This window comes from Penicillium citrinum (genome assembly GCF_028827155.1).
Source record: "Penicillium citrinum strain IBT 23319 chromosome Unknown utg000001l:1.0-4955037.0:1.0-4956770.0, whole genome shotgun sequence".
NCBI lineage: Eukaryota > Fungi > Ascomycota > Eurotiomycetes > Eurotiales > Aspergillaceae > Penicillium > Penicillium citrinum.
The window spans coordinates 4347793-4368904 of NW_026622686.1; the positions used below are offsets into that span (position 1 = coordinate 4347793).

Below are 21112 nucleotides of genomic sequence, written 5' to 3' on the forward strand. Positions count from 1 at the left end.
GACCATGGACATCCATTTCGCTCTCATTCTCTACATTCACTCTTCTGACCCCTCCCTCTACCTTTTCCATTTCGCGATCCGATGTACGGTATGAATGTGTCTGTTAACGTTGACGTTGATCTGCTCCAGAGAGCCGAGGCACTGGATGCTGATCAGACCTGTATTCGTTCTCGTTTCCTTGTTACTTTTTATGAATTTCCCACCGTCTATCTTCTTCGAAATCTCTTGATGCCTCGGCATGTTATTTGTGATAGTCAATTCAGCCCATTATCCACTAAATTCTCTTTCTGCCTTGACCATAGAGGTATGTTACTCCCTGTAGAAATTACAGTTCCACCAGTAAAACTGGGGAACAGTTGTGCCCGTGACCACGTGACCTGCCCAGATTAGTCATTCGCCAGGGCACCCGGTCGCTTATCCCAAACGGGAAGTCGGGCTCGCTTAAGTAAGCCCACACTCTCGTTAAGCGGTGCAAAATACACCTTCCGGCTTTCTCGATCGTCGCTCTCACCACCTCGACGACTAACGACAACACAGGGTCAAGATGTAAGTCGACTTACTCCCTTAACATACAAAGACATCATTTGAATCAATTGCTGATCTATATCCCTCAATCAGGAGTCACCGGAAGTACGAAGCGCCTCGCCACGGTTCGTGATCAACTTTTTCTATGCGACAAAATTCGAGATATCTTCAAATGTGCGGGTTTACTGATTTTTTATAATTCAACAGGCTCCCTGGCCTACCTCCCCCGCAAGCGTGCGGCCCGCCACCGCGGTAAGGTCAAGTCGTGAGTCTCCCCCTTCGCTGTCGTTGAAAAAACTTTTGGATATGCCTCTCGAAGAGGAGAGAAAATTTTTGCGCAGACATGGTATACTAAGACTTCGCCTTTCGTCCAGCTTCCCCAAGGATGACCCCAAGAAGCCCGTCCACCTGACTGCCTCCATGGGCTACAAGGCCGGTATGACCACCATCGTCCGTGACCTTGACCGTCCCGGTGCCAAGATGCACAAGAAGGAGATTGTTGAGGCCGCTACCGTCATCGAGACTCCCCCTCTCGTTGCCGTTGGTGTTGTCGGTTACATCGAGACTCCCCGTGGTCTCCGCTCGCTCACCACCGTCTGGGCTGAGCACCTGAGCGACGAGGTCAAGCGCCGCTTCTACAAGAACTGGTACAAGTCCAAGAAGAAGGCCTTCACCAAGTACGCCAAGCAGCACGCCGACAACTCCGGCGCTGCCGTCACCCGCGAGCTTGAGCGCATCAAGAAGTACTGCACTGTCGTCCGTGTCCTCGCCCACACCCAGATCCGCCAGACTCCCATCAAGCAGAAGAAGGCCCACCTCATGGAGATCCAGGTCAACGGTGGCTCCATTGCCGACAAGGTCGACTTCTCCCGCAACCTGTTCGAGAAGACCATCGACATCGACTCCATCTTCGAGAAGGACGAGATGATCGACGTTATTGCCGTCACCAAGGGTCACGGTTTCGAGGGTGTTACCTCCCGTTGGGGTACCACCAAGCTGCCCCGTAAGACTCACAAGGGTCTGCGTAAGGTTGCTTGTATCGGTGCTTGGCACCCTAACCACGTCCAGTGGACTGTTGCTCGTGCCGGTCAGATGGGTTACCACCACCGTACCTCTTGCAACCACAAGGTCTTCCGTATCGGCAAGGGCTCCGATGAGGGCAACGCCGCCACCGACTTCGACATCTCCAAGAAGCAGATTACTCCGTATGTTTTTACCGTCCATTGACAATGTCTATATTGCAGTCTTTTGCTAACATTTTCTAGTCTGGGTGGCTTCGTCCACTACGGTGAGGTCAAGAACGATTTCCTCCTGCTCAAGGGCTCCGTTCCCGGTGTCAAGAAGCGCGTCATGACCCTGCGCAAGACTCTGTACCCCCAGACCAACCGCCGCGCTACCGAGAAGGTCGAGCTCAAGTGGATCGATACCTCCTCCAAGTTCGGTCACGGTGCTTTCCAGACCGCCGAGGAGAAGCGTGCTTTCCTGGGTACCCTCAAGAAGGACCTTATCCAGACTGTTTAAGGGGTTTGAATTATTTGGATGGTGGAGTGCTACGTATTTTCTTGTTCAATAAAAAAAAGCGAACAATACCTTTTCAATGTTTTCAAGTAGATTCTCTAGTAGTTTTTTGGGTAACGGTCCTGATCATTGATCTAGCCATCTCTATCAGTTGTCACCCTACAGTAGAATATACTATCCACATACTTCGCCTATCTCCGGCGGCTCATGGCGGCAGCTTGAACAACTCTCTCCTTTTCTGTAATTCGCAAATACATACCATCTTTCCCTTCTACACCTCTTCTTGACACTAGGTGCCCTCTTCATCCTTGTTCATCCCACCTTTCCCCTCTGCTGGTGCTGGTGGTGCTTGCGCTGACTAGGCAGTCTTCAAACTGCAGAATGCATTGCGTCATCCCACTTTTCTCCCCGAAAGCACTTCAAGCAAGACAAGCTCGCCACGTCTACTTTTCTTCCCTTAAGACTCTTATCATCTCCCCTTCAATATCACACCAGCGCATCCCGTTACATCGACAACTATCATATGCTACTCGATTCACGAAACCCCAAGTCCTGAATCAAGCGCATCGAACCACCACCTCCCCCACCATCCCAACCAAATCCCCAGCAGTCCTATCTCACGCCTCACTCTCACTCTCACCCTCACACTTCTCCACGAAAACCCCCATCATGTCCGACGACGCATACATGTCCTTCCTCGACAAAGCCAATGCAGATTTAAACGCAGGCCTCAAAACCCAGCAAGGGACCGAACCCAACCGAACAGAAACTGTGGATACAACAACCCAAATCCCAACCCCCCTCCAGTCCGTCGATAGCTACTACATCTCCGATACAGACGAGCCCTTCGAGCCTGTGTCTCTTTCCTGGAAGGGCGCAAAGCAGGGTACTTGGCCTAGCCCAGGTACGTGACTTTCTCCTACATATCTACGTCCCTCGGCTTGAAGCCCTTAAGGGATAAAAGTCTCCCGCGGTGGTGAGACTGGGATGCTAGGGTGTCAGCGTGGGCGCTGCACCGTGTCTTCTCTTCATGCCGTGGCGCGTTATTATATGTGTTCTGACTGTACGTGCTAATCGTCGTGGATTTCGTAGATCAATTGTCCGGTCTTATTTCCCCGAATAGTGATCTGAGCCAGGATATCTCGACTCTTACGCCGTCATCTTTTGATCCGAACAATCAGTACTCGTCTGTCTTTCATGCTGTACGGTCTGCGGCTGTTGAAAGTGATGAGAATGGTGATCAGTCTGCTGTGGAGGTGAAGGTGTATCGGGTTGAGCTTAGCAGTACGACGCTGGAGTATTGGCTGTTGGCGTTGGATGTTGTTGAAGAGCGTATTGTTGGTTTGCGGGCCAAGGCTGTTGAGTCCTAGATTGGCAGAAGATGGGTTTATTACTTCAATAGCTTTGTTCAATTAGCTGTATTTTGCTGCAGATGATGATGAAATATCCTTGCTAGTTTGTTAGTATTGATATCTCTAAAAGTGAACGCAAAAGAAGTCTGCAATATCACTGTGGCTAGTATGCAGTGCCTATCTACTTAGGAAAGCCGAGGCATCTCGCGTGGCAGATTCTGCTGAGTGTCTGGTCAAATATATCTAGAATAGATATTCAGGAGACTCCCTTCAATGATGCAGTGAGGCTATTTTGACAGGCTTAGTGCTGGAAACCTGCTGTGAAGCGCATTCCTGAGTGTTGGTGGCTCGAGTGGTGGACGCGTGTCTGGGAATGGTCGAGGTGAACCAGTACAGTACAAGAAACATCGCAAAATAATACTATTTGTTCTACTACAATGCGAAATAAATTGAGCAATTATAAGAACTGCAAATTGAATACTAGTCGAAGGTGTAAATTGTACCTTTTATGATGCTAGCTTATTCTTCCAAGGGCTGGGCTGGTTTTAGGGTTGTTGGCTTAACCGCCTCATTTCATCTCTGCACCTACGATACAGAACAGAGTAGCGAGAAGGATACCGTGAATGAGGTCCGTTTCATACAATGAGACGTCGATCCTTAGATTCCTGACCAGCATTCATGTCGGTCCATTCTTGGCTGCCCTGGGGGAGGACAACGGGAATGCATCACACCCCCGCGATAACCCTGGGACAGGGACGGCAGAGGCGCAAATTCTAGCATCAATTTCGGTTGACAAGGTGTTTTAATGGGTCATTTGAGCAAAAGTATATAGAAGTAATGGCTTTTGATACTTTTACTTGAAGAAATATCTTTACTACACATATCTTCGATCTGTTGACAGCTTTCTTGGTTAATGAGGCTATACACATACCACGGTTGCCCCCTTGGGTCCTCTACCATTCCACTCCCCTCGTGTAGGAAAACAACAATCCCTCGAATCAATCTAGGCTCTTCTTTTCTTTCACAGGTCTCGTGTTTCTCTCTCTTTCACCTGTACCTCAACGCCTTTTGAACTGCTTCGCCTGGGACATTGGATGCCGTCCAAGTGGTCCTGTCCACTCATTCGGATCTCTGGGGTCTACAACACTTGACGACAGTGCAGATATTGGTTGGAGATTGGAAGAGCAAACGGACAAACACAACCAATACGCCCATTCGCAAAGGTCGCCACATCCTCTCCTCTTTCTACGTACTACGGAGCCATCGACGTGGAGTGACCGGGAAAGAGTATAGAGTTGAGACCGAGAACTGAAGGACGGAACGGTCTCTTCGCTTTTCAGTGTTTGTATACAGTTTCATCAGATGTCGGACCAAGGCACCAACCATCCCAGACCCGAGATGCCTCACATCCGATTGAACTCGGGCCGTCAAGACCCATTCATCGAGACGAATGAGGGCTATGTACCACTAGATACGCGGCCAGACTCACGAGCAGACTCCCATGTATCGCGGACACAATCTCGAGCGGATTCAATACAATCATCGCGATCTGGCTCGCGATTGGGATCTCGACCCAATTCTCGGGCTGCTCCCCGGCCTTTGACACCGGGCCCTGATATGGTACCTGTTTCGCTCGGGTTCCCAGCGGCATCTCCTTACGGTATATCACAAGCACCGGAATCTTCTGAATATCTGCTTCCTCCGAGGCTGCGGCCTACTCCCCGTGATGATGGTGATCGATCTGGATCGCCAGATCGTTGGTCCCAGGCTCGGTCTAGTATCAGTTCTATCAGTCGCGAGAGTCGTCACCACATGGATCCTTTCGAAGACTCGCGAGCACCGTCGACTCGCTCTGGGAGCGATAAGTATGATGTCAATACACAGACTGTGTCTGAGAAATTCAACATTATGCCGACAGATGGTCTGCTACTCTTCCCCGAGGACGTGGAAAAGGATGACTACCTTCACAATCCCGACCCGGCGGATCAAGAGCGTGAATGCGATATATGCAATCGTCGAGGCATTTTGAATATGGGTGGATTGGCTGTGTTGACCTTGGGTATCTTGGTTCTCTTCATTGGGTACCCTATTATGTGAGTAACCACAAATCCAAGACAATATCATTCTAGACTGACATTATCGAAGTACCTGGGTTGGAGGGATGTTCAAACCGGATGCCACCTGCAAGTCAGGGGATAATCTTTGTCTGGACGTTGGACCTCGTCCACTGCTGAATAATATACGCAGGGGACTAATTGACCCTGATACCCGGAAGACGCGATGTGGAAAAAGAATGTAGATGGCAAGGATTGGAAGCTAGTGGTAAGTGTCTATGAGCTATTAGCAGCAAACATGGTTCTAACCTTTACAGTTCTCGGATGAGTTTAATATGCCCGGTCGAACATTTTTCGACGAAGATGATCCCTTTTTCCAAGCAGTTGACTTGTGGTATGGTGTGACAATGGACAAAGAGGTGAGAATAGATTGGCATCGAGGAAATTTTGCTTGTTTCTAATATTTAAATAGTGGTATGATCCTGATGCTGTAACCACGAGCGAAGGTACTATGGTAATCCGTTTCGACAACTTCAAAAATCACGGCGTGAACTATCGCTCGGGGATGGTTCAGAGTTGGAATAAACTGTGCTTCAAGGGAGGTCGACTAGAAGCCAGTCTATCATTGCCTGGTGATGGCCATATCCAAGGTTTCTGGCCTGGTTTCTGGGCTATGGGTAATCTCGCTCGTCCCGGCCACGCCGCTACCACCGATGGTCTGTGGCCATACAGTTATCATGACGGCTGCGACGCTGGAATCACGCCCAACCAGAGTTCTCCTGACGGAATCAACTTCTTGCCAGGCATGCGTCTTCCAGGCTGCACTTGCCCCAATGGTGATCACCCTACTCCTGGGACAGCCCGAAGTGCTCCCGAAATCGATGTGATCGAAGGAAGTACAGAGGCACTGAATGGAGACGGTCCCTTTATTGGTAGTGCCTCGCAAAGTCTCCAAACAGCACCATTCGACATCTGGTATATGCCAGACTATGGTATGAAACATCCCTTCAAACATTCCCGCGCAATTCTAACCGGTTTTACTATAGACTTCACCGCTGTCTACGATCCTCGCATTACCTCGATCAACAGTTATCGTGGTGGTGTATATCAGCAAGCCATGTCTGGTCTCACTAATCTCAACAGTCGCTGGTACAATGGCACTGAATACCAAATTTTTGCCTTTGAATATGCTCCCGGTGCAGTTGGAAATGTTACTTGGTTCGTTGGCGACGGAAAAACCTGGACCTTAGATGGTCGTGCACTTGGACCGAATGGTAACATTGGTCAACGCATGATTCCCATGGAGCCCATGTCCATAGTCTTCAACCTGGGTATGGCCGATAACTTCGCACCACAGAATCACTCCATCAAGGAGTATATGCCTGCTTATCTGCACGTCGACTACGTCCGAATCTATCAGGATCCGGATGATGAGATGGTCACCTGTGATCCACCAGGCTACGAGACCACGCAATACATCAAAGATCACAAAAAGGCGTATGACAATGCGAACCTGACTCTATGGTACGTCTTCATTCCTTTCTTCCTCCTCGCAATCTTCTCTTATACTTATACTTTGACTTTACAGGGAGGATGCTGGTTTTGACTGGCCCAAGAATAGCTACATGCACACATGTTAAGGGTGTAATTTGTTCCTACGTCGTTTTAGCGGCATTTTGTTTCGGCGTTGGGGGGGTAGGCATTATCCATTCGATACCTGATATTATATTTTAACTCCTCTTACACCATTTTCCCTTCAATTTGTTCTCTATTTAGACTTTTATGTTGCCGCTGAAGTGCGTTTGGAATATCACAGTCTTGACTTCAATTTCGCAAGTATATCTCTGTACCTCGGGATATCAGTCCAAATACATAGTGTTCTAGGCCTCCTTGTAGAGAAAGAATCAATTCAGACCCGTGACTACACAGTAATGCCAAGCTACTTATATGTCTGCAACTACTGGAAGTCGCAGTTACAGATGTTCTGTCCAATCTGTATGCTCGTGTCTAACAAGGATCCTGCTGGTAATTTGATTGAACATTTCACCAAGGAATAAAATATTCTCTCCAATGATTTGCAGTATCAGCCTCTTTGAACTTGTCAATGCCACCCACAACTCCGTCTTCATCTACTTGCCAATCACCCATTTCCACTCGTGCCGCCCAGCTTTCCAGAATCTTATGTAGATACGAGCTACGTGAATCCCAAGGTAGAAAACCACTATAACCACTGAACAAATCCTCCTGGTATAGTTGATCAGGTCGATCAGTTCCCGCAAACCTGACATATTTGAATGGAACACCATTGCTACTTCGAGCAAATCCATTGTTTCCGATGTTAAATGGAAGTAGAAGTCTGCTCTGGTTACCAGATTCCCAATTGGAATATTTACAGGTGGGCTCTATATATAGACCAGAGGGAACGTCCTCTGCTCTCCCATCGGGGAACCAGGGCCGAGTCCAGGGTGACTTGTTCGCCTTCTCCCCCCGAAATAAGAGTAGAGGGTATGATGGTGTCGCCTCGGTACCATCATCATCCGGAAACAGACGGTTATGGCGGCGGTCAGCGAGTGGTTGATCTATAAATTCAATCACAGTTTGGAGTCGAATGCCAGGGGCAATATAGCGAAAGTTAAGGAGGCGAGCAGGAAGAGTTGAGAAAAACAATCCGAGAAACGAGTCCGCTTCTATGAACGATGCTTCAATAACCGATTCGGGGTATGGGAGCGATATTCCCTCTAGATTTGGCTTGCTTTGGCCAAGATCATCTGTTGCATTTGTCGTATCTGACGGAAGTCGAGTCTCAATAGCATCAACAAGACGGGTAAACGAACTGACAGCCCTCTCAACATCCATCGGGGTATATTGGTGAATCTCCCAAGGAAATACTCCAAAGAAATGATCCATTGATTCCTTCCGACGATCCAAATACGTTGTTATCTTACCCTCATCAATCATGGTTAGGTATGTCTGCAGAATAATCTGCAGTGGCCGCCATGGCCACCGTTCCCTATCAGACCAAACCATATCTATCCAGTCTGGCACAAAAGAAGCAAGCTCTGTCTGTTGGTCGAATCTAAATTGCGCGTGAGCATTGGCTAGCGCTGGATTATTGCAAAACGTAATAAGGATCTTACAATATACCGATTTCTTCATCACTTTTTGTTCGTGTTGAGGGATACAACCACACATATCGATCGCCCGATCTTCCGAGTGGAGTATTTGGAGCAAAGATTTCATCTTTACCATGAAGTGCTATTATGTAGTAAAATAAATGGAAATCCGAATCAGGATCAAACAATAATGCCTTGGCGGAACGCAGAAACCGAATCAAGTTCGGATTAAGACGAGATGCAAGGTCGAACGGAATAGGCGAAGACTCTTCCCACCAAGTTTTAGACGGGAGTGAAGCGACATCCCGTCCCGCTCCAATCCACGCTCGCCTGAGGATCCGATTGTGAAGTTGGGCTGACAAATGAGGGTCAAACCCAGTGATTGGCATCTTGGCTAAGAGGTAAATATGGAGTTTTTGATAGAAGTTGCGGAAAGAGAGAGGCGGTGAATGTTTGGATAATGAAGCGTGGCCGATGCAAATGGGTAAACACTTTTGGACCTTTCAAGTTCTTTATCCTGAACCTCAAACTGGGAAGATTGGAATTTAAATATGATTAAAAAATATACTAGGAATTAGCAACCCTATCGATAGGCTTAATTAGATCCATTTCAGTGGTAATGGCATTGGGTGTGTGAACACACCCAATTCCAGTATAAATAGTGCCTTGGGGGTAGAAGTATATATATATATTCACTGCCATGAATACCGATCGATGACTCGCCTGAATGCGAAACATCCACAATCAGTGTCAATATGGAATGCAGAACCAATAATATCACTATGGATATTATTATGTGATTATATGCCCTTGAAAGCATATAATTCTAATAAAAAAGATGATCTACAACTGATCTGAGGAAGATTCGAATGTGGAGAGCCAAGTCCGCATGACTAAGCATTCCCCGCCACGATTCGGACATCACTTGGATACACTGGAATATCGCGACACAGCTCTATCTCAAACTGTGATATATTACACGATCATCGACGAACAAAGAGTCGTAGTATTGGCGTGGAAGAGTTAAAAAAAAACAAACAAACAAACAAACAAACAAGCGTGAACGATCAGTAAGACGGAATAAAAACCTCTGCGATGTGCTGGTAATACTAACACGGTATCAGATACCTTCAAGTTGCGCTGAAGCTGGCTGGCTCATTTCGCGCATATCATATATGATTCATCCTCGAAAGAACCCATCAGAGCGTTACTTGATAGTCAACCAACAATAATCCACCAGAAGACGGGCATCATATACATCAAGTTACGACTATTGCTCTGGTTCAGTAATCAGGTTGCCCATTTCAAAGCCAGCATACCATCCACCATGTCCCAACCAACCGACACAGATACACCATTTCCCATAATACTAGACGAAACAGACTCTGAAAGCGACCTGGAAGATGGCGGGATCCCTCTAGAAGTAGACAGCATGCAAATCGACACTCCCAACGAAACCGAAACCGCAGGATCTCTCTCTCAACTCGCAGGCGGCGAGATCGATTTCATCGACTACGGGCATGTCGGCGATGGTGAGTTACCTTTGCAAAATTGAGTCATCAAGTATTAGCATAGCTTCAATATTGAATGATTTTTTTTTAGGATCGGACTTTCTCCCCACGGCACCACACCCCCATGCACGACCTGTACAACATTCCGCTCCGGCCATAAATACGGATGAGAATGTTCAGCGCGCTGCTCGTATTCGGACGAGGACTCGCGAAGAGGAACATGCTGCTCTTTGCGTATTAGATGATTGGGAATTAACAATGACACACGCGCTTACTTCGCGACGGGTATGCTTGCTGTCTTTCTATATAGTGTCCAACGAAACAGTACAGGAACAACACGCTAATTCGGGGTGATGTTTAGACAATCACTCAAACAAGACGACGATTCCAAGCTAAAATGCTCGCGCCCACAAATCCACGCCTGGAAGAAGATTTATACGGGGCTCGTTTTGCGGTTCCGGAAATGCAAACTGAGCTTGTTCCTTCACTGATGGCGCCTGGTCGGAAGGGCGTGAAGCAAGTGTCGACTGTTTTGGGGACTGGGACTGCATTTTTGGTTCCGGCGGCGTGGAAGGAGGTTGTTAGTCATGATGAAGAGTCGTGGTGGCCGGGTGGTAGGGTTAGACAGGCGGGTTCTTCGGGGTCTGGGAGGAAGAGGAAGAGTCTTGTTGCTGGGAGTCGGTCTGAGTCGAGGTCTGTTTCTGGGTCTGGGGGTAGTTCGAGGGTTGTGTCTAGGGGTGCTTCTAGGGCTGCGTCTAGGGGATTGGATTGATTTAATAACATATTATTTTATTATATAGTACTATGAAGCTGGCAAGCCGACTATCTATGCGTTCGTTCATGGTGCTTCGTGGTTGAGGGTTCTTATGCTATAGAGTGACGGATTCTCAATTAATGACTTTACAATGATGAAGACTTCTTTGGAATGTCATATGTTTTCGCTAAAGATAAGAGTACTGTACAAAGAACCGGTCCAACCCGATGATATCATATCCAGCATGAGAGGGGGAGAAGCGGGTGGTAGAAAGAGGGAACAATGGATAAAGTAGACGGAAATAGAGAGATGGAGAATGGGGGGGGGGGGTCTGGGTATCTCGAATAAACAGGCCAAAGATCGATAGATCTAGACTGTAGATGTGTATATGTAGGGTGCTTCTCCCTCATCATGCCAGAAACCAAGCTTTAGAGCAAAAGAGATATCTCCACGGATGCAGCCGAAGCGGATGAGCTCAAAATTTCTCCTCCGCTTCATCGCGTCGGCGCTGCTCGGCGTGGAAAAGACTCTCTGCGTCTCCGACTTGTTTTCGCTCCGAAACCTCCCGACTGCGTAGGCGCGAGCTATGGGCCTGCACATTCATGGGTGTCAGTCCTCGAGACGAGGCCTTGGGCGCCGGTTCAATGTAATTGGGGTGCAGGCGGTGCGAAGTGGTGAACCGGGTTCGGCCGTCTCTCATGACAGGTAATTGTCATTGGAGAGGTTCCGAGCTTGATGAGAGACGGTTCAGATGGAGATAGACATCAGTTCCGTACCTGCGATGGTTTTCATTAGCAAAGAACCAGCTGGCTGGTAGACGAGAGACTCACCCTTCCATACTGATCAACTTGAGGTCACCTCCAAAGTATCGAGCATACAGTCGACTGATAGGCAATCCGTATCCAAAGCCTGCCATGGGGGCCTTGAAATCACTCTTATCAAAGTCCGGGTCGAGACTGGGGGTTTGCTCCACGGTAGTGTACATATAAGTCCACACAAGAGGAATACTCGACCGAGAATACCACCTCCTTCGTCGGAGATCTTGATGGTAATATCTTCCTTGCCTTCGGCCACAATCACCTTGGTGACAGGGAATTGCTCTCGGTCGGCTCCGTGCTGCTCCACCACCGCACGCAACGAATTCTTCAGAGTCTCGAAGAGCATGTGCGACAGGTGACCAGGAACGTACATGAAGTTCAGATCGTCCTTGCAGACCAGCTGCACCTTGGGCGCCTCGAACAGACCATAGTAATCCTCACAGACGAACCGCGCATTATCGATTGCCTCGAGTGCAATATCCTTAACATTGGTCTTGGTACAGATGATACCGACGTAGTTGGCGTGTTTGATATGCGTTTGTTCCGTAAGTGCGATGTGCTGACCGATTAACATTCGAATTCCGATTCGGGACATATAGAAGCGATCTAGGAAGGACTGGATGGTCGAATCAATCTGCATGCGTTGTCGCACTCGTTTCCATTCCAGAATTCCCTGAGCAACAGTAGTGACGACACCATCGTGACGACGCTTAATCTGCTGGAGAGTTTTGGCAAATCGCTGATTATAATCATTGAGTTCTGGTGGCCAGTCCGCGTGGTCGTCGGCGGGCACAAAATATCTCCGCCCGGAGGCGGCGGCCGCCTTGCCGTTGGCGTGTCCGTTTCCGTTGGTAGTCGGGGAGGAGCGGTATTGGCCTTCCTTGATACTGGGATTTTGAGTGGCCTCAGAGATGATCTTGGAGGAGCTACCATTCATTCGACCTGGTCGTAGAAGGCGGGTTTTTACTTCCTGGGTCAAGGAAGGCCGAGGGAGGTTGATGATTTCCTGGGGAAGGGTTCGGATGAGTCACCGGGGAATGACGAAAAAGAAACGGACACAGATGTGCGAGCAAAGCGTCAATATGGGCTGATTCATACCTCAAATGATTGTGCGTACCAATCCTGGACTTTTTTGATGGATGGCATTTCGCTGAGACCATCGGGCAATTCGCCCAGGTCTTGGACTCGATGGGCGAGTCGAATGGGGAGCTCCTCGGAGAGGAATTGGGATGCGCGGAAGAGAGTGCCTGGAGATGGTCAGAATATGACAATATGGGGATAGCAGAGAACAGATGAAATTAAAAGATATAATCAGTATTGTCTGGTCTCCCTGTTCCGCTATGATACTCACCAGTAGAAGGACGGTCACCAAACTGGACCATCTGCCTCAATGAGACTCCGGTTGCGGGGAAGCTGGCATAGTGCCTGATGGTTTCCATCAGGCGCTCTGACGGCTTCCACATGGTGTCGAATTCGGGCCAGAAGGCCTTTGAGAAGAGAAAAGGGCGATAGAAACCGTCGTCGATATCGTGGATGGGGGAGTTGGAAGACGGGTAGAGGTTGGAGTTGAGTGTCGCGTGTGACTGAGGAGACTCGGGGAGATTCGCATTGCCGAGGTCGTTGTTGGCTCCCGGTGTCACGTTCCGGCGTCGGAGGAATCGCCCCAGTTGCGAGAGGGCGGCTCGGACCATTCGAGCATATGCAAGCAGCAATTGAGTCAATTGCGTGGGCAGAATTTTAAAGAGATTCAGAAAATAGGGACGAAATGAATTGAGAAGAAGAAAAAGCTTCAAAGCGAAACGGGCTAATTGACCCCCCACGAGAAGTCCCGACTTTCGGGGGTAAATTGTCTAACCCGAGGGCAATGTATAATTCCGGGGAGAGCATTGAGCAGATCTAACTACTTTTTACTATACTGTAGTTTAATAGTATACTAATGATATTATAGACGTTGTATCCATGGTATACTAGTAGTACAAATATAGCAATATGGATGTTAGCAGGTAATATGATATACTTTGTATCCCGGTGTAAATTACTACTAGAAAGAAGTACATCATAGCTGCTAGTTAACTACGGAGTCGACAACCCGAAGACTCAATCGCCCCGGATTCCCCTTCGCCCGAGGGCCAGTGGAGCTTTCGTACTTTTGTCCCACTCAGTCTTCATACAAATGTGTGTGGTGAGTTACGGAGTACCCTGACTAATTACATAGTACTGCTGTTAGTTAGTGTAGTTCAATAAGTTGTTACTGTACTGTACATAGTATAGCAACAGTCGATCTCCTGTCAACCCGAACAGAGTCCGGACTAGTCTAGTATAAACTCACTCTGACTAACTCTTTCTCATACGTAGTAACTACTCCCTTTGCATCATAGTATGTACATACATACATACTATTACTGTAAGTAGAGACCCCCACTTGTCACTCGGAGGATACGATTGTAGCCTCTCAGATCGTGGCCCAAAGCGGGTGACCCGTGGAGTCAAGATTTCCTTTTTCGAGCTCATGCTTCTCCTGCTGGTGTCAAGCGGGTCGTCTGATTTCGCTTCGCTTTTGTGCGTTTCTTTCTATTAGTCTTTAGTGATAATTATTATTATCCGCTATAATATACTCTCTGGTATGGTATATCTTAAGTTTATTAGTATATTATATTATCCTATATCTTAAAAGATATGGGATAATCATACATAGGATACTGTATATCCTCCGATAGTCTTTATTCTGTCAGTCGATTGCAAAGTATCCACCTGCCCCTCTCTTTGTTGTATTTGCAGTCATACTTTATACTCCTACCATACTTTCCTCAATACTATCTACAATGCCATCAAAAATAACAATTAAAACTAGCACAGAAATACTCAACTACAGGTGCTGTATTATATTATACTCGATTATAAACAATCGGAGTAACTTCACCGCTGAATATCCCAGCGCCGTGGTTCACTCGAACTGGCTTCGCTTGTGAACAAAAAGAAAAATAAAAAAATAGAAAATCAAAAATCCAAATCAAATCAATTACAAGAGACAACTCACAGCCCTGTCCACACTCTTGTTTTTTTTTTTCCCTCTCTTTCAAATATTTTCGTTTCATCTTCTTTCTTTTCCCCTCCTCTTATCTCCCCTCTTTCTTCGACTCCTCCCTCCTACTCTCCTCCTCCCCCCTTTTCCATCTCGTCGATCATGGCTCGCCGCAGAACCTCCCATAGCGAGCCCATGAACGAAGCCCCGGCCTATCCTTTCTCCAACGGCACCACCTCCCCCTCGACCCCGCGTCGCGGGCCCATCGAAGGCCCCAATGGCCGACGCCTAATTCGGCGCGTCACCTGGCGTTCGTCAACATACAAACTCATGGCCTCGTTGTGGGTATTGGGTGTTCTCTATATTCTGTGGTTGATTAGGGATCTCTTTTATCTCCCTTTTAACCCATCTGAGTCTATACCGGAGGTACCTCTTGAATAAGTCAATTACTACGATGAACTACGTCCTAGTAGGAGAGAAAAAAAAAAAGGGCGCTCATGAAGGTGGGGATCAATTGATTTTTTTTTAAAAAAACATCGGACTCCAGTTGGGAATGAATCTCATGAACTTCATGATATCTGCTTCTATCTGGTCGAGATCAGGCAATTAGCATATCTCTTCTTTCCCCCGTCGATGGGATACTCCAGGAGATATGCCGTTTACCATGTGGTCTCGGAGTGTTTTAGTCGACGCTGTCCTGCCGACTCGGCATGGCATGACGCATGTTCGACCATTGCATTGTTTACCCGGTGACCATCTATCGATCATCTCTGATGAAAAAGAAAAAGATAAAAAAACCAAAATGGAAAGAAAGAAAAAAAAATTCAGATTCAGAGTGATCCAGTTCTCGTTTCTTCTATCTCTACCAGGAGTTCTCAATTATATCCCGCGCGGCAAGAAGCGTGCTTTTTTACCCGCCTGAGCGTTCGCCTATCTTCATCCGTCGAATCATCGCAACAAACCTGTTTGAACTTCTTCTCTCCGCAAAAGATGATCTTCCTCCGATTTTGCCATTGTGGCTTTCGTCAAATTTCCCCACTGGTCCGGCTGATGTTTCCAGGAGGACATCTGCATGTTCATCCAAAGATTAGGTCCTTTTTTCTTCTTCCAATTATCCTCTTGTTCTCTTTTCTTTTCTTTTCTTTTTACCTTCTCTTCTCTTCTTTTTTCTTGCTATTTTTTTTCTTCCCATTGAAAATCCTTTCAATTGTGAATATTCTTTGTTGTTTCATATTTCATATTTCCTGCATGCCATAGCGTTTCATTGCATTCAGCGTCTTTTCAGGCTCCCATGCATTACACTCCAGGGCTTCCTTGTTTTTCTTGCATACATCATACTAGCGTTTCAATGTCTCTCGTTCTTGTCGATATCATCTTTTCCTTTCTTCTTTTTGTCTCTTTTTCTTTCTCTTTTTTATTTCTCTATTCCATGCATTTTACGGTTTTCCTTCAGTTATTAGAATGTTACTATCGGGTCGACCTGGAATGGACACGCTCAGCTTCATCGACAAACTGATAATATCCGAGTCTTCGAGTCTATCCATTCACCTTGAAAGATTATTGAAGGATTCGACTTCAAGTTTTTTTTTGACAATCGATTAATTGGTCTACTTGCACCGTGCAAGTATGACCTGGCTCAGGTGGGGGATATCTACCACTAGTAATCAATATTAGTATCACCACATACTCAATAATCTAACCTGCGGTCGAACTTATTATCTACAACTACACTATTACTGATAAAGTCACCTGACAATACTGATGATCCAAGATATACATTTCATTTCATAGCACGTAGAACCGGTCAATATACACAACTCCTGACCTCTATATCACATAACTCCAGATTCAACGGCAACTGTCGTTCCGGGTAGATGTGTAAACTTTTCCCTTTCACCGTCACTTATCCCGATGGTCTTGCGACCAAGCCCTATATTTGAATCGTAAATTAAACGTGCAGAGCAGAGGTCTCAGCCTTGGCGACTTGTTCGGCGTATGGCTTGAGCGCGGCAGCAACTTCAGTGGTAGTGAACTTCTGGACCTGCTCGGGAGCACGACCGACAAATGTGCGAGCGTCGAGGAGGGCGTCCAGCTCGGGGAGGATGGGGTTGAAGAATGCTGTACGGCGGATACGCTCAAGCAGGTCGTTGTCTTTACCTTGCTTCTTCACGTTGTCGGCTGCTTGGTGGGAGAGGACACCTAGGGCGCAAATGGATTAGATACATGTCAATGGCAAAGGGGAGGAGGGTGTGAAGTCAACTTACGGATCTCCTCGTGGGCATCCTGGCGGGAGAGACCCTTCTTGACACAGGCCATAATGATGTTCTCGCTAGAGTAATATTGTGAGTTTGGTGGTTAAGCGATAGAGTGAAACTTTCGTGGAAAACTTACGTGGCCATGAAGGGAAGCTCATCATTGACACGACGCTTGATGACCTCGGGGTAGACGACGAAACCGGAGGTAACATTGTCTGCATGAAAATGTTAATAAAATACAGTCCAGAATATGCCACTGACGAAATACATACTCAGAAGGATCAAACAGGCGTCAGCAGACAGGTAGAGCTCAGGAATGCTGATACGACGGATAGCACTGTCGTCCTACAGATCTCAAAGTTAATATCGAAAGTTTCTTTCCGGGGAATCAAAGACAATACTTACCAGGGACCGCTCGAACCACTGGGCCGAGTAGGTGTCCAGAGCATCCTTGGGGAGGTTCTGGAGGTGGCGTCCAAGAGAGCACAGACGCTCAGAGCGCATCGGGTTACGCTTGTAAGCCTGTTGATCTTTAGTTGCTGTCAATGCGACCAATCAGCTGCTTATTAGGGGACATACCATGGCACTGCTGCCAATTTGGTCCTTCTCAAAGGGCTCCTCAACCTCCTTCAGCATAGCGAGGTGACGAATATCAATACCAATGCGCTCGCAAGTAGAGCCAAAGGAGCCGAGAGCATTGCCAACATCAACATCAATTTTACGGGAGTAGGTCTGACTGGAGATAATGAAAGCAGAGCTGAATCCAGCCTTCTCAGTAACGAGCTCATCAAGCTTCTCGACCTTAGCGTGATCGCCCTCGAAGATCTGAAGGAAAGAAGCCTGAGTACCGGTTGTACCCTTGACACCACGGAAACGCAGGTCATCACGGGCACGCTCGAGGTTGCGCAGATCCATCAGCAGATCCTGAATCCACAGACAAGCACGCTTACCGACAGTGACGAGCTGAGCGGGTTGACCGTGGGTGAAACCCAGGCAAGGCAGGTCCTTGTATTGTTGGGCGAATTGAGAAAGCTTGTCGATGACGACAGCCAGCTTGGGGATCAGAATATCGAGACCGTCACGAAGCAGGATCAGATCCGCATTGTCGGTACAGTAGCAAGAGGTAGCACCCCAGTGAATGATACCAGCGGCGGCGGGGGCAACCTGGCCGAAGGCGTGAACGTGGGCCATGACATCGTGACGACGGCGCTTCTCCTCCTCGGCGGCGACCTTGAACTCGGCGTCTTGGATGATGGCATGAGCCTTCATCTGTTGAATAGCCTCATCGGTGATAGGAAGTCCCAGCTCTATAGAAGCAATGACCCAGTCAATTGAATGTCTTTCTGCTATTCCACGCGTTTTTTTTCTACTACCCGCATGGAAATTCCGATGTCGGATCAGATCAACCATCTATATCCTTCCGAGCTCGTACCTTTCTGGGACTCGGCGAGCCAGATCCACAGGTTGCGCCAGGTTGAAAAACGCATCCGAGGAGAGAAAAGATATTTCATCTCATCGCCTAATCAATTACAACCTCATGTTAGTGGTTGTTCCGAAATATCCCCCAGATTTTGCCCCTCATTGAATGCCTGATTCGCGGGGTGCAAGAATGGTTGGTACGACTTACTGGAGTAGCGCGAGTTGAGAGGGGTTTGGTAAACATCGTTGCTGGCAGACATGCTGGCAATGTTCTTCTTTTTTCTTTTCGAGAATGCTCGAATGAATTGATCGAAAGTGCTGACAAGGCAATGTGCGATCTTGGAAATTTTGCTGCGCGGCCGATTTTAGCGGGGCTTATCACGTTATCGGGTGGAGTCACGTGGATATTTCGTAGTTTAGACTGCCATTGAGTAGATAATGGGCTACTTTATTGTCATTTCGAGTAAATTGCAGAGAAAAAGGTATAAGAATTAGATATTCGCTAGCTAGAATATGCGTACATGACAGTTGCTCAGCAGAGCTGCGCAAGTTGCACCGACAGATTAGACTTGTCGTATTTAATGTATTTGCCGCGGCCTTTGTCGATCTCGACATAGCGATCGTAGAATCGAGAGTACAGTGGCTCGAGGACAGCCTGTAACTCCCGGCCCAAAACAGAGCGAACCTCGCGCTCCATATGGAGAGATTTGTGCTGGTTAACCATACTTTCAAAGCTTGCATTGAATGCCTTGAACTTTTCCTTGATGGCATCTCGGTCCTTGGAAGAGAGGTTCTTGACAATAGCACTGGAATCCACTGCACCTCCGGAATTTGGTCGTGCCCCGGACCGAGAAGTATACTGAACATCCAGCAGTGCCTGAGATACTTCCTTCCACGAATCGAGATATGTTGATGTTGCACGTTTCCGGAATGAATCGATTCGGGCGATGCTATCAGGAGCGCCGAGATATCTTGCCAGCTCTGGGCTTTGTCGAATAGACCGATCAACAATACAGAAAACATTGGATAAAAATACGCCAAGCGTGGCCTTAGATCGGTGAATTACTTTGCCACGATCTTCCAGTGCCTTCATAAGAGTCTCGATCATGTCAAGGATGAAGTGAGAGAAGAGGGTGCCGCTATCTGGGCCCACATCTAAGGGGGCTGCACCTGCAGTACTCGATTTGGAGCGCCAATTACCATCGCCAAGCGAGGTCAAAATAGAAGCCAAGGGTCCTGAGTAGCTGGTCAGGGTGGTAAGAGAACTCATCACTTCCTCCACCAGAGGCACAGCTCCACCGTCAGGAGGTAGTGGAGAAGTAGCAGCCTTGCGTCTTGTCTCCTCAAGTAGCTCCGATAGCGAAGATTTTGCTGTTTCACGGACGGGCCTCAGAGCCTCGATAAGCAGGCTCTTCAGTTCGGCTGTTTTGGAATCAATCCGATAAGACATTGCTGTCACAATTTCAATAATCTCGAAAGCTAGGAAGCAGTCGGTCATCAAGTTCATCCTAATATATTGATTCAGTTCACGCAACGTCTTCGAATACTCAGCCATTGGTGACGTGAATGTGGCCTGCAAAGCAAGTCCTTGCTGGTCTCCGGTGAAGACTTGTGTGATGATGCCATGCTCCGTCACGATAAAAGCCTCCAATGCATTTGAATAAATCCCAATACCATTAGTTCCTTGCTTATACGGGCCATCTGTTGGCTTTCGCTTCACAGTGTTAAGTGAAGCGATCGCGAGGTTTTGTAGGCTAGAAGTGATATACGGCCCGCGCACATCGGCATAGATTCTTAAAGCAGGGTTCTCTCCTTTGGCGCGCTGTGGCCCATGAGCAGATGCAGACCAAATCACGGAGCACAATGGAGCTAGCTGTGCGATTGTTTCTTCTGGAATGGAGGGGAAGGGGAGTTCTAGGAGGGATTACACCGTTAGTTCAGTCCACATAAATGATGTGCGCAAGCTCGCCAAGGGGCAGTTTGACACACCCTTTGTAAGATAGTGTAGCGGTTCAATTGGGGAATTGTTCTGCTGCAGCTCATATCGAAGCATTTCTTGGAGCTTATTGCTACCGGTTCCGAGTAGTGAGTTGAAATCTGAGATGGCATTCTGGTTGGATCGGAGGTTCGTTGCGTTGAGGTCGACCAGCGCCTTTTCAACGCGTTTCATTGCCGAGAGATACTGGGACAGACCGGAGCTCTGCGGTCTAGAGAAGACAAAAGACGCGCCAGTTAGTGTATGCTATCCCCAGAAGCCTTTCAAGTTCGCTGGATGAGACTTACCCTGCACGAATGATGCCCTCCTCGCGGCTCTTCGCATCGAGGGGCTGTCGGAGGCGGTCGATGGCATCGTTGACCTTGTCGATGTTGCTGTTGGTGATCTGGAGAGACTGTGTGTTGCTGTATATAGGGCCAATGGCCTCTTTGACCACCTTGCCACCTGTTTCCAAGCGGACAAGAGAGCCTTGAATCTTCTTGGTGAGTCGGTTGAGCTTGTCAAGGTTGGCGTACAGCACTTCCACCTCGGCGCTCTCCTCGGCATAGGCTGTATTTCTGGGAGCTACCATTGTCGATCAAAAGCGACAACGAACCGGAATCGAGACGACCGATTCACTCGTCATGTCTCCGGGTGTGGGGTTCACAAGGAATAGGGTGGTCGGGCGGAGCTTATCGCCGGGGTGTTCGCCCCGAGGAACCATTCCTGATTAGGTAGGCTCGGCCCGTCTGTGCTCCGAAGTATACACTACATACCTAGTATGTACACTGCTGTT

At 47.9% G+C, this 21112-nt stretch overlaps 10 protein-coding genes across 10 annotated transcripts; 5 read left to right on the forward strand and 5 right to left on the reverse strand.

The window, feature by feature from the left end:
* Positions 1–81: 81 nt before the first annotated feature.
* rpL3 (60S ribosomal uL3 domain-containing protein) lies at positions 82–2046 on the forward strand (the record flags this gene model as incomplete). Its single annotated transcript, XM_056640560.1, has 7 exons — positions 82–160; positions 391–445; positions 538–546; positions 619–650; positions 733–790; positions 900–1730; positions 1791–2046. 7 exons carry the CDS (start codon positions 82–84, stop codon positions 2044–2046), a joined length of 1320 nt encoding a protein of 439 aa, XP_056506317.1.
* A 666-nt stretch (positions 2047–2712) lies between these two features.
* On the forward strand, positions 2713–3413 carry N7469_001641 (uncharacterized protein; the record flags this gene model as incomplete). The annotated part of the gene is made up of 2 exons (XM_056640561.1): positions 2713–2947; positions 3136–3413. The coding sequence occupies 2 exons, from the start codon at positions 2713–2715 to the stop codon at positions 3411–3413; spliced, it is 513 nt and encodes a 170-aa protein (XP_056506318.1).
* Positions 3414–4757: 1344 nt separating this feature from the next.
* N7469_001642 (SKN1/KRE6 family beta-glucan synthesis-associated protein) lies at positions 4758–7089 on the forward strand (the record flags this gene model as incomplete). The annotated part of the gene is given in 7 exon segments (XM_056640562.1): positions 4758–5488; positions 5541–5677; positions 5695–5717; positions 5767–5868; positions 5922–6441; positions 6496–6973; positions 7038–7089. 7 exon segments carry the CDS (start codon positions 4758–4760, stop codon positions 7087–7089), a joined length of 2043 nt encoding a protein of 680 aa, XP_056506319.1.
* A 403-nt stretch (positions 7090–7492) lies between these two features.
* Positions 7493–8951, reverse strand: N7469_001643 (uncharacterized protein; the record flags this gene model as incomplete). The annotated part of the gene is made up of 2 exons (XM_056640563.1): positions 7493–8553; positions 8594–8951. The coding sequence occupies 2 exons, from the start codon at positions 8949–8951 to the stop codon at positions 7493–7495; spliced, it is 1419 nt and encodes a 472-aa protein (XP_056506320.1).
* Positions 8952–9889: 938 nt separating this feature from the next.
* On the forward strand, positions 9890–10845 carry N7469_001644 (uncharacterized protein; the record flags this gene model as incomplete). Its single annotated transcript, XM_056640564.1, has 3 exons — positions 9890–10094; positions 10165–10358; positions 10435–10845. The coding sequence occupies 3 exons, from the start codon at positions 9890–9892 to the stop codon at positions 10843–10845; spliced, it is 810 nt and encodes a 269-aa protein (XP_056506321.1).
* A 457-nt stretch (positions 10846–11302) lies between these two features.
* Positions 11303–11527, reverse strand: N7469_001645 (uncharacterized protein; the record flags this gene model as incomplete). Its single annotated transcript, XM_056640565.1, has 1 exon — positions 11303–11527. The coding sequence occupies one exon, from the start codon at positions 11525–11527 to the stop codon at positions 11303–11305; it is 225 nt and encodes a 74-aa protein (XP_056506322.1).
* Positions 11528–11539: 12 nt separating this feature from the next.
* Positions 11540–13336, reverse strand: N7469_001646 (PDK/BCKDK family protein kinase; the record flags this gene model as incomplete). The annotated part of the gene is made up of 5 exons (XM_056640566.1): positions 11540–11603; positions 11658–11761; positions 11836–12651; positions 12744–12892; positions 12997–13336. The coding sequence occupies 5 exons, from the start codon at positions 13334–13336 to the stop codon at positions 11540–11542; spliced, it is 1473 nt and encodes a 490-aa protein (XP_056506323.1).
* A 1493-nt stretch (positions 13337–14829) lies between these two features.
* Positions 14830–15108, forward strand: N7469_001647 (uncharacterized protein; the record flags this gene model as incomplete). The annotated part of the gene is made up of 1 exon (XM_056640567.1): positions 14830–15108. The coding sequence occupies one exon, from the start codon at positions 14830–14832 to the stop codon at positions 15106–15108; it is 279 nt and encodes a 92-aa protein (XP_056506324.1).
* Positions 15109–16615: 1507 nt separating this feature from the next.
* Positions 16616–18601, reverse strand: ade13 (adenylosuccinase ADE13; the record flags this gene model as incomplete). The annotated part of the gene is made up of 8 exons (XM_056640568.1): positions 16616–16866; positions 16932–16996; positions 17059–17137; positions 17195–17267; positions 17328–17444; positions 17502–18229; positions 18355–18441; positions 18550–18601. The coding sequence occupies 8 exons, from the start codon at positions 18599–18601 to the stop codon at positions 16616–16618; spliced, it is 1452 nt and encodes a 483-aa protein (XP_056506325.1).
* Positions 18602–18873: 272 nt separating this feature from the next.
* On the reverse strand, positions 18874–20908 carry N7469_001649 (EXO70 family protein; the record flags this gene model as incomplete). Its single annotated transcript, XM_056640569.1, has 3 exons — positions 18874–20255; positions 20331–20548; positions 20625–20908. The coding sequence occupies 3 exons, from the start codon at positions 20906–20908 to the stop codon at positions 18874–18876; spliced, it is 1884 nt and encodes a 627-aa protein (XP_056506326.1).
* Positions 20909–21112: the final 204 nt, after the last annotated feature.